The sequence below is a fragment of the Ailuropoda melanoleuca genome, chromosome 3 (assembly GCF_002007445.2).
Source record: "Ailuropoda melanoleuca isolate Jingjing chromosome 3, ASM200744v2, whole genome shotgun sequence".
Classification (NCBI taxonomy): Eukaryota; Metazoa; Chordata; class Mammalia; order Carnivora; family Ursidae; genus Ailuropoda; species Ailuropoda melanoleuca.
Genome location: NC_048220.1, coordinates 89,176,630 through 89,197,990, shown reverse-complemented (window position 1 = coordinate 89,197,990; position 21,361 = coordinate 89,176,630). Strand labels below are relative to the sequence as shown.

Below are 21,361 nucleotides of genomic sequence, written 5' to 3'. Positions count from 1 at the left end.
TCTCCTTGATGCTTCCCAGACACTTTGGAAATCTGGTGACCACAGTCTCTCTTCTGATTCTTGCAGAAGGGTGAAATTATTAATGTTCCCTCAGCTTGGATGAGTTTTATTCCTTTGAGCTTCTTCAGGTTTTAAAAAAAAAAAAAGGCAGGAGTCAGTGGGAGGGTATCTGTTCTGCTCATGGACAGAGGTTTTCCTGCCAGTGAACGATGCTTGGAAACACTGCTGGCTCAGCACCATGGTGCTGAAGTCCCTGTCTCCCACCCCTCACTCTAAATTTTAAATGAAGTTTGTGGCTGGCCTATACTTTCAAAGTTATTGCCTGTAGGCTTGAAAAATGACCCAGGTGTGTCTTCTTTCAGGCTTTATGAAGGCAAAGAACAGATGGAGTTTGAAGAATCCATGAGACGGCTCTTTGAATCTATCAACAACCTGATGAAAAGTCAATATAAAACAACCATCCTTTTGCAGGTGGGTTTACACTACAAAAAAAAAAACAAAAAAACAAAAAAACAAAAAAACAAACACACACACACACACACAAAAAAAAAACCCAAAACAACTCTTTTCCTTTGGTCACCTGATTAATAACAGTATGGTGAGATAATGTCTACTTTTGCTTGAATATGTAACCCTATGTTAATGGAAGGCCTGGGCTGGCCACAGGGTACAAGGATCATGAACACCAAAGAAAGCACATTTATTATTTGTTTCCTGTGAGGGCAACAGTGCCTCTTTTTAAATCGCTCCGAAGCTTTTGCTACCTGGAAGGAAATAGGTCAAGCCGGATCCACCTCTAATGGCGACAATGGTGGGGCGCCTGGATGGCTCAGTCAGTTAAGTGTCCAACTCTTGATTTCAGCTTGCATCTTCATCTCAGGGTTGTGAGTTCAGACCCAGCAATGGGCTCCATGTTGTTCATGGAGCCTCCTTAAAAAGAAAAATAGTAATGGTAACAACGGTTAAGGTGGCAGCCTCTTAAACCCTCTACTTTCGATTCTCAGCACCGTAAGCTCAGATCCCTTTTTGGGGTTAGAGTCTCCTCAATAAACAGGAGATACTTTGGAGAGAGGTCCTCTAATTTATGGCCCATGATGCTAATGTACGAACTCTGTAATCTTTGAGAACCCTTGAGTCCCACCCCAAGTCTGAGCAAGAGTTTAGCAGCAGAGAGCCTGAATGAGGAGGCTGTTTTAGGGGAAGACTTCCTAACTTTCACAGGATTGACTTGTAAGTGTGCAGGGAGGGCTGCCTCATGTCACATGAATAGGAAAAAACTCATCTACTGAAACAATGAGTTAACGCAGATTACTTCTTTTCCTTCTTTTAATCAGAGTTATCCTTTTAGTTGCTAATATAAAATCTGCTGTGCCTGGGATCGCCCAGCCTCTGGCTGGAATGGATGAGGTGCTAGTGTCAGTTAGAACGGAGGCAAGAAGGCAGAGGCAGAAGTCTGTCTAGCAGCGTTCACTGCTGATGCCACGGCTCCCCAGGTTTGCACATCAGAATCTCTTGGGGATCTTTAATAAATTCTGATGCCTGGTTACCACCACCAGACATTCTAATTTAATCAGTATGGAGTGTGACCAGGGCAAGCAGTTTAAAAAACTCCCTGGTGTTCAGGAATCACTTTGCTAGTGGCTTTGATTGAACAAATGTTGGTGACCTCCTTGTGTGTGTGTGTGTGTGTGTGTTTGCATGTGTATGTGTGTGTTTGCATGTCTATGCGCGTGTGTGTGTGTGTGTGTGTGTGTAGATGGGGGCTTTGACTAGTTCGCCAATGTATCCTCAGCACATTGAGCAGTCCTGATACATAGCTGATGCTGAATAAATATCTGTTGAATGAATGACCCTCAGGATAGGTGTGCAGCTCTCCACTTCATAGATGAGGACACTGAAGCTCAGAATTGATACCACGTTGTCAGGCTCCACTGCAGTCAAGGGTGTGGCTGGCGTTCAGATGGCCTCATGCCTGGCTCTGAAGACCGTGCTCTGAGCTGCTATATGACACTGTTCTTTACACTATCCATTTAGCACCTACTGGAGATAAGACTGTTTTCTCCAGGGTGAGTCTTACCGTTTTTACCTTCCTTTCCCTTTTGTGTGTGCGTGTTTGTTTTTTTTCCTAAGTCCTCTCTCATCCTTTTACAAAGCTTCATCATTTTACAACAAGGGAATAAAAGGAGCAGGGGACAGCATGAAGAAATGTGATAAGAGTCGGAGCCTGTGACCCCGCCTGTGTCATATTAGAAGCAGCTGAGCTTCCAGGGGGAGGTGTGAGGATGTTTGGTGAGGGCTGAGGCTGACTGGGAGAGGCTGTGGCATTGAGTCAGGTCTGAGATAGCTCTGAGGCAGTGAGGTACGAAGGAGCAGAAGTGACGGACAAATGAAGGAAACAGTTAGTGGGGAAGAGAAAGGAGCAGGTGTCTCAGAGAGGTAGAGGGACCAGGAGAGGGACAGAGCACTGACCTTGAGAAAGCCAGAGGGCAACAGCTCTCATGGAGTCAGTCTTTCTAATTTCAGCACCTATTTCCTGGTAGTGAACTACCTGTACCTTGGGTGACAGGACAAAGGGACAGAGGGATTAAGAAGGGAAAGAAAGGAGGAGAAAGAAAGAAAGCTACAAAGCAAAGAGGAGCCAGTCAGCATCCGTGGCACCGAGGAGACCTGGATGTTCTTCTTGCTCAGCTGTATGACTGTAGGCTGGTCATTTAACTTCTCACTGTCGGTTTCCTCATCTGTAAGCCCTCACTGTTTACACGAGGATCAAGTAAACACTGTCTACAAAAGAGCAGATTATTAAAGGCTATGTAAACGCAGAGAACTAATGTAATTATTATTGTCTGGGCATAAGCCTTTTTACCCAAGTTCTTACTGCCTGGGAAGCTATGTTAGAAATGCCTTATTTTCCCTGGTATTTGGGCTAGGTTATGCTGGTTTCTCCTCATGGATTTCCACCCCCGAGTCATCAAAAGGGCCTTCATCTCTTTTTTAATTTGCTCTGAGGACCAAATTTAGCTTCCACAATTTACATAAAATCAACGATACTTTCTACCTATTTCTATGGTTGCTGAAAATTTGGCAAAGGAGGATATAGCCATATCCAAATATGGAAAGCAACAACCTTTGAAGATTTAATGCCGGTTTAAGGTGTAATGTGTGAGCTGATGAGGGGAGAGAGGTCAAGACCATGTCATGTGAGCAAGCTCCATACAAGGAATCTTCTTGGACTTTGGTGTTTGCTACTGGGGCAAGAGCTTTGGATTTCATGTCAGAAAGACCTCGGTGGGAACTGAGCATCTGCACTTGGGCATGGGACGTTGGGCAAATTGCTTCAGTTTTCTGGGCCTCTGTTTATCCTTTTATGAAATGGAAAGCCTAATATCTAATTTAGAGGAAATATTGAGAGGATTAAATAAAGCAATGTATGTAAAGGGAGAAATATAGAGCCTATTACCTATTTCAATTTAAATAGTTTTTAGCCATTTATACCTCTCCCTTCTTTACCTCATCATAAAACAGAAGCGTTTGGAGCATTTGCCTAGAGTAGAAGGAGATATTTATATTCCTAACCTTGTTACGTGAGGCTGAACGGTTTTAGGACGTTTGGTTATTCAGCTAGATCAAGAAACATAGGTATAAATTTCAGGGAGAATAAACCCACAAGAACTGACTCTATGGGGAAAAAAAGGAATGACGTAGTATAGGATGACTGGAGTCCTGATTCTGAGCCTGCATGGGGTATGGTTGGAAAGAGTGCTGTGACCTATTAGTAGTGTCTTTCATACATTTTGGGTGAGAGCGTAGAGTAAGAATGCCAATGAGTGCAACTTTACGCCTCCAGCTGGGTAGCAGCTCATGGTGGAAACCCTCATTCATGCCTGCTTTAATTTAGCGTAGAGCAGATCTGGTTCAATCAATCTCGGCTTTGTCCGTTGTGAGTTCTGGGATCTCATCAAGTTATTTCTCATTTCTAAGACTCATCTGGTGTTTGTGAATTGCTTCCTGTAGTTTTCCTTATTGTTCAGAGTTGGCATGGCAGCAGCTTGCTCAAAACTATGGAGAATTTAAAACCAGCAATTCAAAGAAAGTAGAAGATCATTAAAAATGCCTTCCATTGATTATCTACCATGTGCCAGGCATGAAGCTGGGCTCTTCATATCCAGTGTTTTGCATCCTGCCGGAGATCTGCAAGGGATCACTGTCTTCGGTGTCCATAGGAGGTTCATAAAGTTAAATAATTCATCCCAGATTATACCTATCCACAGTGGTGGAGCTAGGATTTGAAAGTACCTGGGTCTCTTGACTCCAAAGTTAATGTTCTCCCTGCCACAAGGAATGGATTAGGACGGGGGTTTCCATGTATTTTCAGTAACAGGCCATAAGCTTAGAAGGCCCCATGTGTGCCAGCCCTATGAGCATTGTTGATAAAACTGATGGTAGGTTGAGAGGATCAAAATCAGACATGAGTGAAATGGATGTAGCTCGAATGTGAGGAAAGGGCATTTGGTGACATTATGCAGTTGCATTTGTCCAATTCGCCTTTAGGTCCAGGGTTCATCATAATGCTCCAATTTGATGGTGCGAGTGAAAATAAATGAACAGCTCACATTGAATGGCATGCTTCCTTGGCCACTATGATTGTCATACATGCTAATAATGCCACCAGAGTGTCCAGGAGGGTAGGGGAGCTCTGTATTGTGTATCCCCAGTATCCGAACCCGTGGCTGCCACTTAGTAGGTACTCGAATATTTTTTGGCTAAACAAATGAAACAATGAACACCAGCTTGCACTGTTTTGTGCTTTAGCATTTATTATGTATCACACATTAGGCTGAAAGCTTTATATATATTGTTAGCTCATTTGATATTTATAACAACCCTATTAGGCAAATACTCTGCTTATCTCTACTTTACAGATGTGGAAATGGAGGCTTAGCAAGGCTGAGTAGCTTAACCACAACTAAGAACGGGCAGGTCTGGGACTTGAATCCAGACGGTGTAAGTCCAGAGTTTGTGCTCCTAACCACGACCAAACAAAGCATAGTTTTCATGAAGGACTTGGCCAAATCTTTCCTGCAAAATGCCAAATGGATAAGCAATAAGCAGCAGTAATAACAATAGTAAAGATGGATAGATGTTTGGTTCATAGTCATGAAGGCAAGCTAATCAAGGATGCCTTTTTCTTTCCTCTCTTTTCGTTGTTTATTGGTATAAAATGTTCAAATGTCCAACTAAAGGAAGAAAGTGGTCCATTCTTGGGAACAGGCCCACAGGCTGTATGCTGAAGTCCCGAAGTAGGAGAAATGAAACTTACTATTTAACTTGTCCCCTTCTCAACCATATACCCCATACTTAGGGGTAATGTTTGGGGAGGATGGATTCAGTGGTGGGAGGATGACATTTTGTTTCGGTGAGGCTGCTGTAGTCATACTGATAACTAACATTTAATCTTCACATTGGCCTTAAATTAGGTGACTTTGTTTCCTTCATTTTCCTGGTGAGAAAATGAAAACACAGAGAGTTAACCTGCCCAAGGCCACATAAGATAAAAGTAATCCACAAGGACTTGACTCAGACAATCTGCCTCTCCAGCCAGCACTCCGTAAACACTGAACTCCCCTGCCCCCGCCAAGCCATGGGGGCCGGCATAATGTTCGGTTCCACAAAGCGTGGAGACATATGTATTCTGGAACGTGTCGGTCCATCTTTCCTTCTCTTTCCCTGAAAGATTGTCAAGGAGGCTGACTGTCCTGAGAGAGCAGCATGTACTGTTCTTAAGGACAGCACCGTATCTCCAAGGAAGCTATCCTCTTCTGCTCATGCTGTGCTGCATTTCTGTGACACTGTCCAGTTTCCATGGACCTTGGCCATCCAGTGCTTGGTGAAAATAAAAGCACTGAAAATTGGTGGGATGGAAATACTGTCTGTGCTCTTGAATGAGGAAGATGTCTAGTGCTCCTGTAAAACCTTGCATCACTGCAAGACATGCTCTCTTTGGCTAAAATTCTGTCTACTGGCATTGGTGCAGTTGGCTCTCACTCCCTTTGGAGGGAGAGGGAGCATGTAAAAACTTAGAAGACAAATCCCCTTTGAGTTTGAGGGTGTGTTTGGTTTGATTTTTGTTGTTCTTTTTAAATAATTGCTGTTTCTAGCAGCCCAGGATTATCAATTCTGGGGAAGTCCATCTGGGTAACAGTCATCTCAAATGTCCTCTCATGACTTATCTCTGGGCCAGTGAAACCAATGTTGCTTGGTTTGGATCTGGCTCTCTTCTTGAGGCTGAAACTAGCCTTTGAGAGGGTCCAGAGTTGGTGATTAATCTAGGAAATCCTCTCAGTGCCACATGATAAGCTAATTACTAAGTTGGCAAATGTTTTCCTGGTGTCCATTCTTACAACCCCTGATACATGAGGTGAGGAAGATCCTTAACTGAGGAGATGTCAGAAAAACTGTACCTTCTTTTAAAAAATTATCCTCATAAAGAGGAGAAAGTTCTTTTTCTACTTCCTTCACCAAAAAGCCTTCCCTCCCCTATTGAAACCTGCTCCCTTGCCAAGATGGAAACCTTTCCTTAAAGCAGGGTGGGCAGTAGCAAAACACACTGGCTAGGGCCCAGCTGGACAGAATCAGGTACACATTCTTATTATGCTGCATATTAGCTGTGTGGCTTCTGGCAAATTACTTCACCTCTCTGCCATAGTTTCCTTGCTGGTAACATGGGATGACAGTATCCATAGAGTGGTTGAAAAGTGTAGTGAGGTCATACATGTAAAGTATTTGACATCTTTAAAGTTTCCAATAACGGTTGTTATTTTAAAACCCTATAATAAATAATCCTATTATATACCTTTATATACATATGCATACATAAACTTATCTGTATATGTTTTTCTTAAATATTATATGCAAAATAGGAATATATATTATGGAATAAATGTAATAACATGATCATATTATTTTATGTATAATAGTAGTATTAATGAGAGTAACAATTACACCAATAGTAAAGCAACATAGTTCCCAGGAGGCCAATAGGTTTAGAAAACCAAGCTGTTTCTAGTTTCCAGGCCTTAGAAACACGCAACAAATGGAGGGCCCCAGGGGGTCTTATGGCTGAGCTGGTCTGCCTTCTGCGGGAGTTTGCTGCTTGCACCTGCTGAACCTACCTGCTATTACTCCACTCACGTGTGTAAGAACCGTGTGAAGGGAAGAGCTATGGACAGGAGCCCTGCGGTCAGTGCTGCAGGCTTCCTGGATGAGAGGTGGGCCGTCCTTGTTGGAAAAGAAAACCACAGACCTGCCACTTCTCTGTGAGGCCGCCCAGATGGAAGTTTAATACTCTCCAGTTGAGTTGATAACACCCTCTGAGTCTCAGGGTGACAGCTACTTTGTGTGTTTTACTTTATTGTCAGCCGAGAGCTGAGAAGCTGGGAAGATTGGCTCCTTGTGAAACATCCCTTGTCCCAGCCCCGTCCAACCCGTCCTCACTATCAGCTGAAGCATTCAAGTGTGCATGCCAGTGTAGGACTCCTGGTGATGGCTGTTCTGCAGCATCGCTTCAAAGCCCTGGAATGGTATGTGGCCCTTGAAAGCCAGGAACTTGCTGTAGACAATGAAGTCCTGGCTTTCCCAACTTGCTGAGGGTTCGATCTCCGTTTTTGTCCTCTCACTTTGGCCTTAATTCTGATGAGTACGTATTATACTTTGTCCAGGTGCTGGGGAGTAAGGGCAGGAGTTTGAGAGAAGAAATAAGTGAAATTCAGCACACACACCGTTGGGAGCCTACTATGTGCTGTACATTGCAATAGATACATGATATACTTTATTTCACATCATTCCCCTTTACCCCACGTGAAGATGCCGAGGCTCAGGGTGTGAATAAATGGGCCTTGGCACATGCAGGTGCTAGGGGGAACATTGTGGTTCTTGCCCAGATCCCCATGGGCCCAGAGCTCTATGTTCTTTGGTCTAAGAGTTAATGAAGGAACAGAGTGCCTGCACCAGTCTTTTTCACGGCATATGCCTCAGCGTAGGGCATCTCTTTAGAATTTCGACATTGTCAGTAGGTATTCCCATGGGGAAAGTGCAGTGTGATTTGGCTAGCACAGTGTTAGAACAGGTAAACAAGAATGACTCATTCTTTAGAGAGAGTGTGGGTTCCTCATACCTCCTTACTTCCCACGGGCCCAGATTCATCCCATTCATTCTTTTCTTTTGCTTGCCCATCTTCTCAGGCATCTGTTTTTGCTACATCTGTTTGGTGCTTTTATCAAAATGGCCTTGACCAACTAGGTCGGAATGCATTGGATACTGTAACTGCCTAGAGGAATGTTATAGTGTGTCTTAGCATATTAAAATTCTGAAAAGTTCTGCAATTAAAAAAAAAAAGCTCACTGGCTTAATTTTGCTTAAACTGGAGTTTCTGCAAATTATTTTATTGCAAACCCGTTTTCCCTCACAGGATACCTAGCTAACATCATCTTATGGAACAAGGGTTTCCTGCTAGAGCGTCAGCTTTGGAATCTTGTTATCTCTTGTCATCTTGATGTGAAAGAATAAAAAATAAATTCCTAGACACAAAATCCAATAACTATAAAGAAAAAGTCTTACAAATCTGACAACATACAGATTAAAGTTCTTCTGTGCAATGAAAGATATGACTAGCAACAAACAACAGGACAAGCAAGAGGAAATTCTTCCAAATGGTGTTGCTGCAAAATGGTTAATTCCACAAACAAATAAGGAAATAATCCACCCAAAAGAAAAATGAGAAGATATGAACAAGCAATTTAGTAAATACAGATATTCAATAAAAACAGAAAAGGTGCCCAATGCACTAGAAACCAAAGATTTGTAAATCACCATTATAAATTAGATAACACATTGCCAAAACTAAAAAGATTTGTGTACCAGTGTTAGCAAGGTTATAGGGAAAGGAGTAAAAGGAAATTGGTTACTGTTTCTTTCTAAGGTAATATGACAGCATTTCCTAAAATACACTATATATATATAAAATACACATTTTGATGCATTAATTCATCTTTGAGTAGTCCATCCTGCAAGGATTCTTACAGGTACACAAATGTATATATTAATTCTTTGTACCACAGTTTTATAATAAAGAAAAACTGAAAATAGTATAAAATCCATCCATCAGTAAGGGAGGGGTTAAAGGTACTGTGTACCCATAGGGGCATTGCTGAGTAGTGGTTGGATATGAAGAGAGTGTATTCTATGAGATGACATGCAAAGATTAGTGCTGCATGTATGGTTCACTGCAGAAAGCAAGGTGCAGAACTATCAAAAGTACACACACACACACACATGCATTAGCTAGTGAGCATTCCTGCATAGAAAACAGTCTGGAAGGAAACTCATTGATAGTGGCCCCTCTGGGGAATAAGGATTGGGGCTGAGATGGAGATGCAGGACTTCAGTGACAATTTTCACCTTAATACTTTATCCTGTGTGATGTTTTTTACATTGCACATATATTACTGACTTTCAAAAATCATCAACACAAGAAAAAAGAAAAGGCTGAAGCATAGAGAGAGAGAGTTGTTATTTAATGAGGGGGGCATGTAACTTAAGGCTAATGAGGGGTGGCTGCCTGAATTTGAACCTTGGCTCTTCTACTTGCTAACTTTGTGATTTGGGTCTGGTTATTTAGTCTTGATGCACCGGAGGTTCCTTATCTATGAAAATAGTATATCCCTTGTAGGACTGACATAAGGTTTAACAAGATAATCTATTAGGTGTTCAGTGTCTGCCCCACTAAAAGTTCTCAGAGAATGGTCATAATTATTATTTATGTTAACTAAGAAGCTCAGTTGTATATGGTTAGGACTAAGATTTTCTTTAAGAAAGGAATTTTCAATATTTTTATTTTGATCTGATTACTAAAGGGTGATTGATTAATGTTGACTATGGAACACTTAGAATATGAAGAAAAAGAAAAAAGAAAAAAAATTTTTTTAAAGACTTTATTTATTTACTTGACAGAGACAGAGACAGCCAGCGAGAGAGGGAACACAAGCAGGGGGAGTGGGAGAGNGAGGAAGAAGCAGGCTCATAGTGGAGGAGCCTGATGTGGGGCTCGATCCCATAACGCCAGGATCACGCCCTGAGCCAAAGGCAGACGCTTAACCGCTGTGCCACCCAGGAGCCCCGAAAAAGAAAAATTTTAAATGCAGCCTTCCACTAGATGCTTAAGTATTATTTTTCCAGCCATGTGACTTATAACTCCTTCTGTAGAAACTGCAGTATACTCTGCTGTTTCACAAAGGATGCTGTGATGCACGTGATTGGGTGGGTCTCATACCTCTGGATGCATCAGTTCACTTACACAGAGGAAAGAAACAGGCCACCACAATGCGCAGCTAGTACACTAACCCAGTAGTGGTCCGAAACATGCCTACAGTTGTTCACAAATGGGCCAGGGAGAGAAAATATGAGTCACTCAGTCCAAGCTGTCCCTGCCACCCACAAAACAATTCAAACATACCATCCATCTTCCAATAATGGTAGAAATTACCACTTAATGGGCACCCAAAACAGGCCTGGCTCTCTGTCGGATGCCTCATGTATATGATTTTTAATTTTTCCAATCAAAATAGGTATTATTTTCCCTGTTTTAGATATAAGGACATTGACACATCAAAGAGGTTAAGTGTTTTGTCCAAAACCACATGGTTACTAGGAGTAGAACCAAGATTTGACAGCAGGGATCTAACTTTGCAGTCTGTGATCATCACATACATTACTGCCTCCTTGAAGATAGAAGAAGTTGTGGCTGGCTTTTGTCATCAAAGAAGTGCATGCTAATGTTTCAGTGTGCATACAGCCTTGAACCTCTGCAGGAGTGCCCAGGATTCAGGGTCATTCTCCCTTGATTCCTCTCACATTGTAAAGTATCCTCCTTATCATGTGAAGTTATTGGACGTGGACATCCCTCATGTTGATTTCACTTTCCACCTAGGTGGCGGCTTTGAAATACATCCCATCTGTCCTCCATGATGTAGAAACGGTCTTCGATGCAAAGTTACTCAGGTGAGAGCTCACCATATACTTTCCTGGCTCTGATGGCAGCCAGGGGTTCAGAGGGAGAGGAGGAGTGCTTTTATGGGGGGATTCTGCATGGGCACTCAGAGCTGGGGCGGGGAGAGCACATGGTTAGGAACTTGGTGTAGAGATTCCTGTTGGATTTTTACATTCTGGTTTTATTTTGTCAGACTTTGGTGAAAATCACCATAAAATAAGCATCCTTCTTTGATGACACGAATGATACAGAATGCAAACATTTAAGATTAAAGAACTGATAGTTGGTGTAAATGTTGCCATCTCATTTGCACTTGAAGTTTATTTTGGGGTCCCAATCTGTGTCCTGTATGTACTGTAGAGAGCAACCTCCAATCATTGACAGGAATAATAGAGAGATAGGCTCCCTTTTGCCTTCTTTACCCCGTTTCTTTCATGAGATGAACACATTAGTTTAAAGTGATTATGCTGTTAGAATAGAGACCTCTAAGCCAGATAATGGCCTTTCCTTCTTTTTCCTAAATTCCCTTAAGTTCCAAGATAACATATAGAAGATTTTAAAACTTTTTCTATTGAGATACTTTTAGATCTAGAAAAGCGTTGCAAAGATAGTATACATATGCCCTTCACCCAACTTCCCTTAATAAGTTCAAATTGTACTTAGCTGTGGCACAGTCATCAAAACCGAGGCATGGACATCACTACAATTCTATTCACTGCTCTCCAGATGTGATCTGGATCTTGTCAGTGTTTTCATTCATGGCCTTTTTGTCTTCATACCAAGATTTCTACTCTCTTCTTCTCAGCCTGCTAGTCTCAAACTAAATGTTATCTTCTCAGAGGAGCTACCTCTGAATATTGTAAATCAATTCAATTCCTCCCCCAGCCCCTACTCCACTACTCTCTGATACAGCTCCCTATTTCTTGTCTTCATTGCACGTATCCTCTCATATTGATTTGTTTGCCTCTGTGTTGTGTGCCGACATCCATGAGAATGTAAGTTCCATGTCGACTGGGACCACGTCTGTTCCTATTGTATCCCCACTGTTGTGCACATTGCCTGTCACACATCAAATAGATGCTTAACAAGTACTTGAAGGAATGAATGAACACAATGAGCTGATTTTGGAAAGCTTGACAGGGGCTATAATTCTGTTTCAGTGGTGTTTTTATGTTCACTCTATCGGGGAAGAAATATCCCCTTTTTCATGTCCCAAACTGCTTCTAACCTGCAATTTTTCATAGCTTTTTTTTTTTTAAATTAAGGACCCTTTCGATCTTAAGACTTCCAAAGCTTTACTAACTATAAAACATTAGTAAATAAAGTGGTATGGTAATAAAGTCAGAACTTGGTTTTAAATCTTTGCCTTTTGAACCCCCTAGCTGTGCAACCTTGGGAAAGCTAGTTAACCTTTCTGAACCATAGTTTTTCCACTTGTAAATTGAGATAAGTATTGTATCTATCTCATAGGGTCGTGAGGCTTAAATGGCATAATGGATATAAAGTGCCGAGCTTGTGTCTGATACACGTGAGGGCTCAGGGTTATTGGTATTATTTTCAGGTTTTCACATCTCTTTGGATGTTATTAGTAGTCAACACTAAAACCAACTCCACATAGGCTTACTATGCATCTGATGCTTTGCCAGGAATGGGGGGGGGTACGGCAAGGGAGCAAGGTGTATGTCAGCTCTGCCTCCACAGAGCTGGCAGTCTGGGCATGGATTGTAAGTGCCAGGCTGTGGGAAACACTGATCTAACTGGCCCTCTGCTCTCCTGTTTTTCCTGCCCTCAGCCAACTCCTATATGAGTTCTATACCTGCATCCCCCCCGTGAAACTCCAGAAGCAGAAAGTCCAATCCATGAATGAGATAGTCCAGAGCAACCTCTTTAAGAAGCAAGGTGAGTGCCAAGCATCCTGGCAGGGTGGGTGGTGCCAGAAATCACACAATGTACTTCACATGCCCAGCAGGCCAGAGCAACTCGCTGTGCCTCAAATGTTTCTTCTCCAACAGCTGCCTTGGTCTGAAGAAATGCAAAAAGTAGAAAGTGGCTGGCAACTTTAGCTATCAGAATCTACATTGATTTTAAGATTATTTTGCATTGTTTGCTCCTCCTGAGAGAGTTTAATGAGGTGGTAAATTTGGAGTCCTACACTTGAGGTCATTCTGCCGTGAGGTTTTTCCCCCCTACATGGTTTATATGTATATACATGTCTTCAACTGAGTGGAAGTAGGTGAGATTTCTTTTTGATAGAAAGAACCCGTCACAGAGAAGTTCTCAGTTTCCAAAGTGAAAGAACAAACTAGAGAGCTAATGCAGATTCCTGTGACCCATCTCAGAGATTCTGATTGAATAGGAATTAGAGGGGTTTGTTTTGTTTTTGTTTTGAAAAATATAAATTACTTTTGAATAGGTGATGCATCTACTTGGATCCAAATACAAAGGTATGAAAAGGCACCACGTGGAAAGAGTCCCTCCAGACCCCGTGCACAGTCACTCGGATCCTTTCTCTAGAGGCAATGGGTGCTTCCTATTTCTTGTGTTTGCTTCCAGGGAGCTCCATCAGCAATCAAGCACATATACACTCTATATTCTCCCCTGGTCTTTTATTATTATTATTACTCAAATAGTAGCAAATAGCCCACTGTTCTATACTTTGTCTCTCTTCACGTAATGGTATTTCCTAGAGAGCAGGGAATGGCAGTGGCTTTGGGCAGGAGTTATGGTCAGAGCTTCTGCTCACCCCAAACTGATCTCTGATAACCACCAGTCGCCTGACCAGGGCCCCACTGCTAAGAGCCTTGGAGTGCCCTGTTTTCGAAGTTGGTGAGCTAGATGGCCACACCTCTGGATATGGCCAGGCAGGATTAGAAGTCAGTATTCATCATCTACCTTTTCTCAAGCAACACTTGACATTTCCGGCATCACTCCTATCTGTGAGGGTGGAAAAAAAGGACTTTTGAGGGTGAGCTCTGTTATCTTTATACTAAGGCCAACAGTTCCCAATTTTTAATTCCTCTGTGTCCACACTGGCGTCAGTGATAAAATGAAGCAAACTGCAAGAAACAAGAGGTCTTAGAAAGCAGGGGATCAGTCATCACCTAACAGATTTATTCAGAGAGCTAGGCTTGAATATTTATGTAAATTGCCTGGAAATCACAGAAATATTCAGGAGCCACTTCACTGTAAATATTCTTTTCCCCCAGTGCCTGGTTAATATGGTGCATCCAAAATTACTGTCTGAATTCGTATGCCTGGAGTTAAGGCTAGGAGAAGGGCACAAGAAGGAAAGTGTTCTGGTGATGTTATACTCATGTCTGTGGTGTCCTGACCATTCAGACAGGTGTGTGACAACAGATTAATGCAATAAATATATGGTTTGTTTGTGCAAGGTGGCTTGTTGCAAGGTGATTGGAAACTAATCCTGGTAAGTCTTTTTGCATTTCTTGTATACTGGGTTTTTAAAAGTGAGTGTTCTATGGTTTTCATGTTCTGACTTCCCCATCAGAATGAATTGCCCTCACTCTGAAAGCTTTGAAGTCGCTTCCTGCCCTGGCAGGCAGTTTCTTCCAGATTTCAGGTGGTGTCACTGTAGAGGTGAATTGAGTCCTACCCCAGGGACATGGCAAGGGTGACTTTAGCTACGTATGGTACTGCACAGGCGGCGGGGTGGGGGGAGGGCTACTTGGCTTGCCTTCATTGTCTGGCGCCCGGCTTGGCATCAAGGCCAGAGGGAGTGCTCACACTTTCCTGGATGGGGCATGTGGTGTCAATTCCAGGCTGTTGGAAGTCAGAGTAATTCCTTTACTGCAGTCACATCTCCTGGGCTGGTGGTGGCCCCTGAGAGTGAACATAATCACAGAGCAGGCTGGACAGCTGCTGCTCACCAGTCCTGCTGTGTCTCTGAATTTCAGATTCAGTAAAAACCCTCTGATTAATATTAACAGACAGAAACCCAGCCCCAGTGCTGTACACAGTTAGAAATGAAATGCAAAATTCTTACCTTTAAACATTTACAGAGACTAGAAATAGGTGAACAGAGAGTTCTTTGGGGACCCCTTTTAAAGGGGAGGCCATATAAAATTAGTCTATCCATCCTTGGTTCACATGTGAAAGCAATAGGTATAGCTTAAAGGTAACTCCTCTCCCACGATTGATTTGCTAAGTGAACCCTCTTCCCAAAGTAACCCCAAAGGGAAACTTCAGCTCATTCTCCTTCTTAAGCGTTCAGGTTCCAAATGAATACAATCTGAACTCATATGTGTTTACTGGGTGTCATTGGCTCCTGGGTGAGTGTCTCCTTTATACCCTTCAATAGGGTGAGTTTGATCTCTTGGCCAAGTTTGAGCTGTAATGAAATCCCTCCTGTTGTTCTCCCTGTGAAGTGTCCTGTGCCTCAGGGATGGGATTTGCTTTGAGCCTGCACTCATTCAACTGCCAGATGTGCAAATTGCCTGGAGTATTGTCAGTGACATTAGCGTGTACTCACAGCCTTAAACATTTGTATTGACATCAAGCAGAGGGGCCAGAAGGCTTTTAAGCTCTTGCTGAAATGTTGGCAGACCATCCTATTGGCCTATCTTCAGGAGGATCCCATGGAGGAGGGGGAGAGAAGGTTTACTGGTTAATGGCACTGTTGTTGTATCTCACTAGGCCTGAGTTGAATTCCGGTCCATCTTCTTATCAGCTGTGTGACCCTGGGCAATTTACTTAACCTCTCTGATTCTCAGTAAGCTCTTCTGTAAAATGGAAAAATAATAACAATGTCTATCTTGGAAGGCTGTTGTATGGGCTAATGAGGTGAATAATGCATTTAAAGTGCTTATCACGGCATAATGTCCTACATTAAGTGGTAGCTGTTATTATTGTTGTTGTGGCTATTATTTCTTCTGCTCCTTTCATTTTCCTAGCTTCTGTTCTGATCTTCCAATTCTTTGCAGTAAGGGGTCCCTTCATGTTTGACAGTTGCATGTAGCCCTAAGCCAAGCTTCCTTGTTTTCCTGGAAGCTACATGTGTACCCTCGACTTCTGAGTAACACACTTAATCTAATAAAGGGCCTTGACCTGTATGTGCTTCCCACTCTGGTTTCGAACGGTTTTGTCCAATCTTAATTTCATTTCCCCATAGTTTTGTAAAGGGCCCATGCTATGTATGCCTATAAGAAGTATATGTCAGAGTGAGATGTTTGTGCTTTCTTGTTTTATTGTTTATCTTGCTGTAGGCCTCAACAGAGTTAAATAGTTTAGAACACTTGCCAGTCATCCTTTATGACAGTTTGTTCCGTGGGGCTCTTTTAATACACAAAGACACTTTACCCGTTTTTCCTTTCATGGAAGCAATTAGTTTCAACTTTTACTAGACCTGTGGTCTTGGGAAAAGTATTTAATCCTTGTAAATCTCAGTTTCCTCATCTGTAAAATGGGAATAACTACAGCACGGGTCTCATTGGGTTGCTGTGTGGACTCAGTGGCATAATATGGCTTTTTAGCCTGGGTGTGAGAGGGTTAAGAGTCTCAAGCAGCCAAGATCACACAGGGAGTGGCTCCCCTAGTGTGAATGGCTTCAGAGTTCAGCCAGAGGAAAACTAAGAAACCTGTGGAGACTAATTTGCTGTCTTCTCCAACTCAAGCTCAGACTTGCCTGCTGGTGGTGATGGGAGAGAGGAATAGATGTGCCCCGAGAAAGCTCTGAGGGGAGTCTACGAGAAAAGCAAACCTTATGCGCCTTTGGAACAGATTTGTCCCTATGAGAAACTAATCTCTAAGTAATGTGTCTTTTTAGTCTGATGCTAATCAGACGAACCATCTGGTTCAGTGTAAACTGCTCTAGGACCCACATTGCTCTCTAGGACCCACATTGCTCGCATTTCTCAGCTTCCAAAACAAACAGAGGAGGAGGAGAGGGAGGGACAGAGACAGAGACAGAGAGAAAAAAACAGAGAGAAACAGAGACAGAAAGAGAGACAGAAAGAAAGAGAACACAGGAAGAGACCCAGAGAAACAGACGGAGAGAGACAGAGTCCTGACAGAGATTTGGAAGTTCTTCCAGTGTTTATTTTCAGCTAGTGGGTTTTTCTTTGGAAACTTTACTGAGAAGCTGTTCTGTGAGTACAAAGCATCCAGTTTTTCTTTTATAGGGATGTAATTTCCTTCTTACCCTCTCCTCTTATCTGTTGCCCACAGTATGTGGAGCCGTGGGGACCTCAGTTCACCGTGGGGGATAGGGGCACAGACGGCTGTGCCCAGTACCATAGGGGCTTTATCTTTGCTAATCAGCACATCACTGCAACACTGGCCTGGGAATAGAGGAAAGTCCTCTCACTCTGCAGTTATTAACTTTGCTTGGTGAGCTTGCGTAACATCTCTGAGCCTCCAGGATTCCACATCTGAAGAACGTGAATAGGAATGTTGCCATGAGAATAAGAACTTTTGATTCGGGTTAATTCTTGTTTCTGATCCTGCCCTGGTCACTTACTAACTGTGTTCCTTTGAACAAGTAGCCTCTCTGAACCTTGGTTCCTTTAGCTACAAAAATGGGACAATGTATGTAAAACAACCAGCAGAGTGCTTGACACACTTGCTACTTATTTAAAAGCACCTGTTGTGTCTAGTGTATAATAATAATAGTCAAAAGAATAATAATGGCATCAATAGCATCTTAGAAAGAGAGAGAGAAAGAGAGAGAGAGAGATTTATATTTATTAGATGCCAACTACGCATTAGGTGCTATATAGGACACAAATATGTATTAAATTCTCCCAACAACCCAATATCATAGGTATTATTATTCCTATGTTATAGATGGAGAAACCAAGGCCTGGAAAGTCAAGTAACTTTCATCCCGATGAGACCAAATATTACACAGTGTGTTAGGGCATTCATGTATGACTCTGTGTGATGCTGGGGTAAGACATACTTCCCCAAATCTCAGTGGTCTAGCAATGTGGAGGTTTATTTCTCTCTTTTGCAAAGTTTGGTGAGGGCGCTGTGCCTTTTGTCCCTTCTGAAGCTATGCCAACTGGTACCATGGCCTCCATACAGAAGGGAAGAGAGGGAGGGAGGATGGATAGCCACTCTTATTAACTACCTCAGCCTGAAAGTGACACCCACCACGTCCATTCACAGTCCCTTGTCCAGAACCCAACACAAGTTCCCAACCCAGCTGCAAGGGAATCTGGAAGTGAAGGAATGCACATGGAATATGTGATGAGTGCCGTCTCTGCCATTCACAGGTAGTAAGTGTTAGAGCTGGATTCAGAACACAAGTCATTTGAATAACAGAACTCATCTTCCTTCTACTATACCATGCTTTATTCTCAGAATGAAAAAAAAAGGAGACCATAGTGCCTATTTTCTGGTTGAAAGTGCTTCCTTCTTCATATTAGAAAAAGTGCCTCCCTACACCTCCCAAGGGAATTTTTTTCTTCCATCTTCCACTCCTTGTCCCAGTTTCAAATGCTGGGAAACTCTCCGACAGCTGCGCCTAGGGACCTTTGCCTGGGGTGGAAATGGGACTCTTGATGTCAGTAGTAGCTATGTTGCTGCAGCTTTTCAGAGCAAGCAGTGGTGTTAGGGAGCCACCTGAAGCTCGGAGTGTCCACATCAGGCTGGGCTCTGAGACTGTTCAGAAGGAAAAGGCAGTAAGGGAACAAGTCCTCTTCCTCACAGGACATGCACTAGTCTTGTGGCGGGCTTCTCGTCTCTCCTGACATTGTACACAGCCTTTCACCATTCTTCTCTTTGCAAATATTGCCTAGAAGGCATTCTTCCTCCCCAGCACCTTCCCCCACCCCCAGCCACTAACCAGTAGCTCCTCCTCAACCCTTTAAGACCCAAACCTGAAGTCTGCAGTAACTGGGCATTTCAGCCCTATCCCGTTCAGCATTTACTCTGTCCCTACCGTAGGTGGGGCCTGGGAGGTAGTGGGGATGCAACTGTTGCAAGTTTGCAAATTTCTGCACTAAATTCAGTATGCAAAGATGATAAATCCTCTAGTTTTTGTTTCTTTGTTGGTTTTTAGTCTAATCTTTTTGAGCCTTTCCTTTACTTTGTACTGTGGCAACTTAAAATTTTCATTTAATGGTACCTTATGGCTTCAGATGAGACCAGTCTTTCAGATTGAAAATAGTCCCTTCCCTCTTTCCAATGTTGCATCTGGCACAGTGTCCCAGGGACCAAATTAGAAAAGGAAAGAAAGACTTGGCTTTTGACTTTCTTCACAGCCTATCCAAAATGGTTCTCTTTGGGACTTTGGCTCAAGAGGGGATGTTGGGACACACATGTCTGTCGCCGTAGGTCTCAATCTCAAGCAGAGGGACCGCTAGCCTTCCCCTCTGTCACGTCTTCTTCCTTTCTGAGGAAGCCTTCCCCACCTCTTTCTCCAGGGGCTATAAAAAAAGGGATGACTGCCAGGATACCTGACCATTGAGGGGAGGTGGGACAGTAGAGAGTTCAGGATGATCAGAATATTATCCTCAATTCACAAAGGGGATAAAACAAGGCATAGACCCTCTGTGAGGGAGATTTCTCAAACCTTACATGCACCCGGGGAGTTTATTAAGATTGCAGATTCCTGAACCCTATGTCAAAGATTCTGACCCTGAAAATGTTGGTAGGGAGGGCAAATGATGTGCAAGGTATCAGCCCTCCAAGGGGATTCTGATGAAGATGGCCCTCTGGTTGATGTCTCTGGAGCTGGAAGCATAACTCCAGGAGCTTGAGTGGGGGAAAGGAGAGCGGTACAGGCAGCGAGAAGTGACTCCCACAGTGCATAGTGCAGACTTGTATTGTGATACTTGCTATCTGCACTCTTGTCTGTTCATGGGACTGTCTATGCTGATGGAGTGGACTCCTTACAAATAAGGGCTGTGATTTCTTTATGTACCTACTCTGCTTAGCATTTCACGGATGCCAGCTTTCAGAAACTGGTCTTTGGACCTTGGCAGTAATACAATTAAATGGCCAGACTTGCTTACAAAGGGGGAAAGGAGAGAAAGGGCTTCGATTGTACAGAACTGGAGGCATCACAACACTTGACTCATAATACACCTCATCATTGGTCCACACAATCACCCGCTTTTCTTTATTTACATATTCGTTCAGGGAGTTATCGTTAACAATAAATTAAACATTCAGGCTCTCATTACCCAAAACAAAAACTAGAAGCTTAACAATCAATTACATGTGACCATGTGGTTCTGTCTTTCTATACCTTAAGGTGACCACATTCTTGAATCTTCCTTAATCATTCCTCTGCTTTCCTTTTTATGCAGTTTTATTTCATCTCTGTATATCCCTAGTGCTTTGGTAATTTTATCTTTATAAAAAGGGTATTGAGCTGTGAGTAACTTGGCGGGAGTGGGGGAAACTTATTTTATTTTCACTTAATATCATACTAAGATTCATCCATATTACCGTTGCTCAAGTTCCCTGTTTTGATGACTGTGGAAGGTTCCATTGTGTGACTAAACCATGTAATTTTAAGCACTTGGGTTGTTTCAGTGTTTCTCTATTTTAAGCATTGGTGCTGAGAACATTCTTGCACATGCTTCTTGTTGCAAGTGTCCAAGAGTCTCTTTTGTGTATGCAACTACTAGAAGATTTGCTTGGTCATAAGGGACCTGAAGGCTTGACTTCAGGAGATGGCGCTGAACCGTTTTCCAGAGGTGGTTGTACCAGTTTACATTCCCATCAGTAATGCACGAGGGATCCTGTGGATCGGCATTCTTTCAACACCGGGTATTATCCCACTTCTTAAGTTTTACCAAAGGCCGAGGTGTAACATAAGTCTTCCCTGTCTTGGGTTGCATTTCCTTGATCACCAATGATGATGAAAATCCTTTCTTACGGTTCTTTGCCACTTGTGTTTCATGCCTGTGATATGTCTGTCCATGTCTTTTGTTCATTTTTCTGTTGGGTTGGTTGTATTTCTCTTATTGACTTGCAGGATATTTTATGCATTCTTCATACTCATCTTTCGCTGTCCTTATGTATTATGGATATCTTTTCTCATTCGTACACTTGTAACATATTCATTTACTTAAGATATAATTTCTTAACAAAAATTCTTACTTTTAATATCAATTTATTGGTCATTTTAATAGCCAAATCTAATATCTTGCTTAAGAAAGCTTTCTCAGGGGCTCCTGGGTGGCACAGCGGTTAAGCGTCTGCCTTTGGCTCAGGGCGTGATCCCGGCATTATGGGATCGAGCCCCACATCAGGCTCCTCTGCTATGAGCCTGCTTCTTCCTCTCCCACTCCCCCTGCTTGTGTTCCCTCTCTCGCTGGCTGTCTCTATCTCTGTCAAATAAATAAATAA

General features: G+C 42.7%; 1 protein-coding gene across 1 annotated transcript in view; it reads left to right on the top strand.

Moving 5' to 3' along the window:
* Positions 1-21,361, top strand: part of LOC100465542 (dedicator of cytokinesis protein 2) — a 135,993-nt gene that overhangs the window by 83,011 nt on the left and 31,621 nt on the right. Inside the window, exons 22-24 of the mRNA XM_034656751.1 lie at positions 363-471; positions 10,982-11,052; positions 12,834-12,940. Coding sequence (XP_034512642.1) covers positions 363-471; positions 10,982-11,052; positions 12,834-12,940 — 287 coding nt within the window. The remainder of the gene's footprint in view (positions 1-362; positions 472-10,981; positions 11,053-12,833; positions 12,941-21,361) is intronic.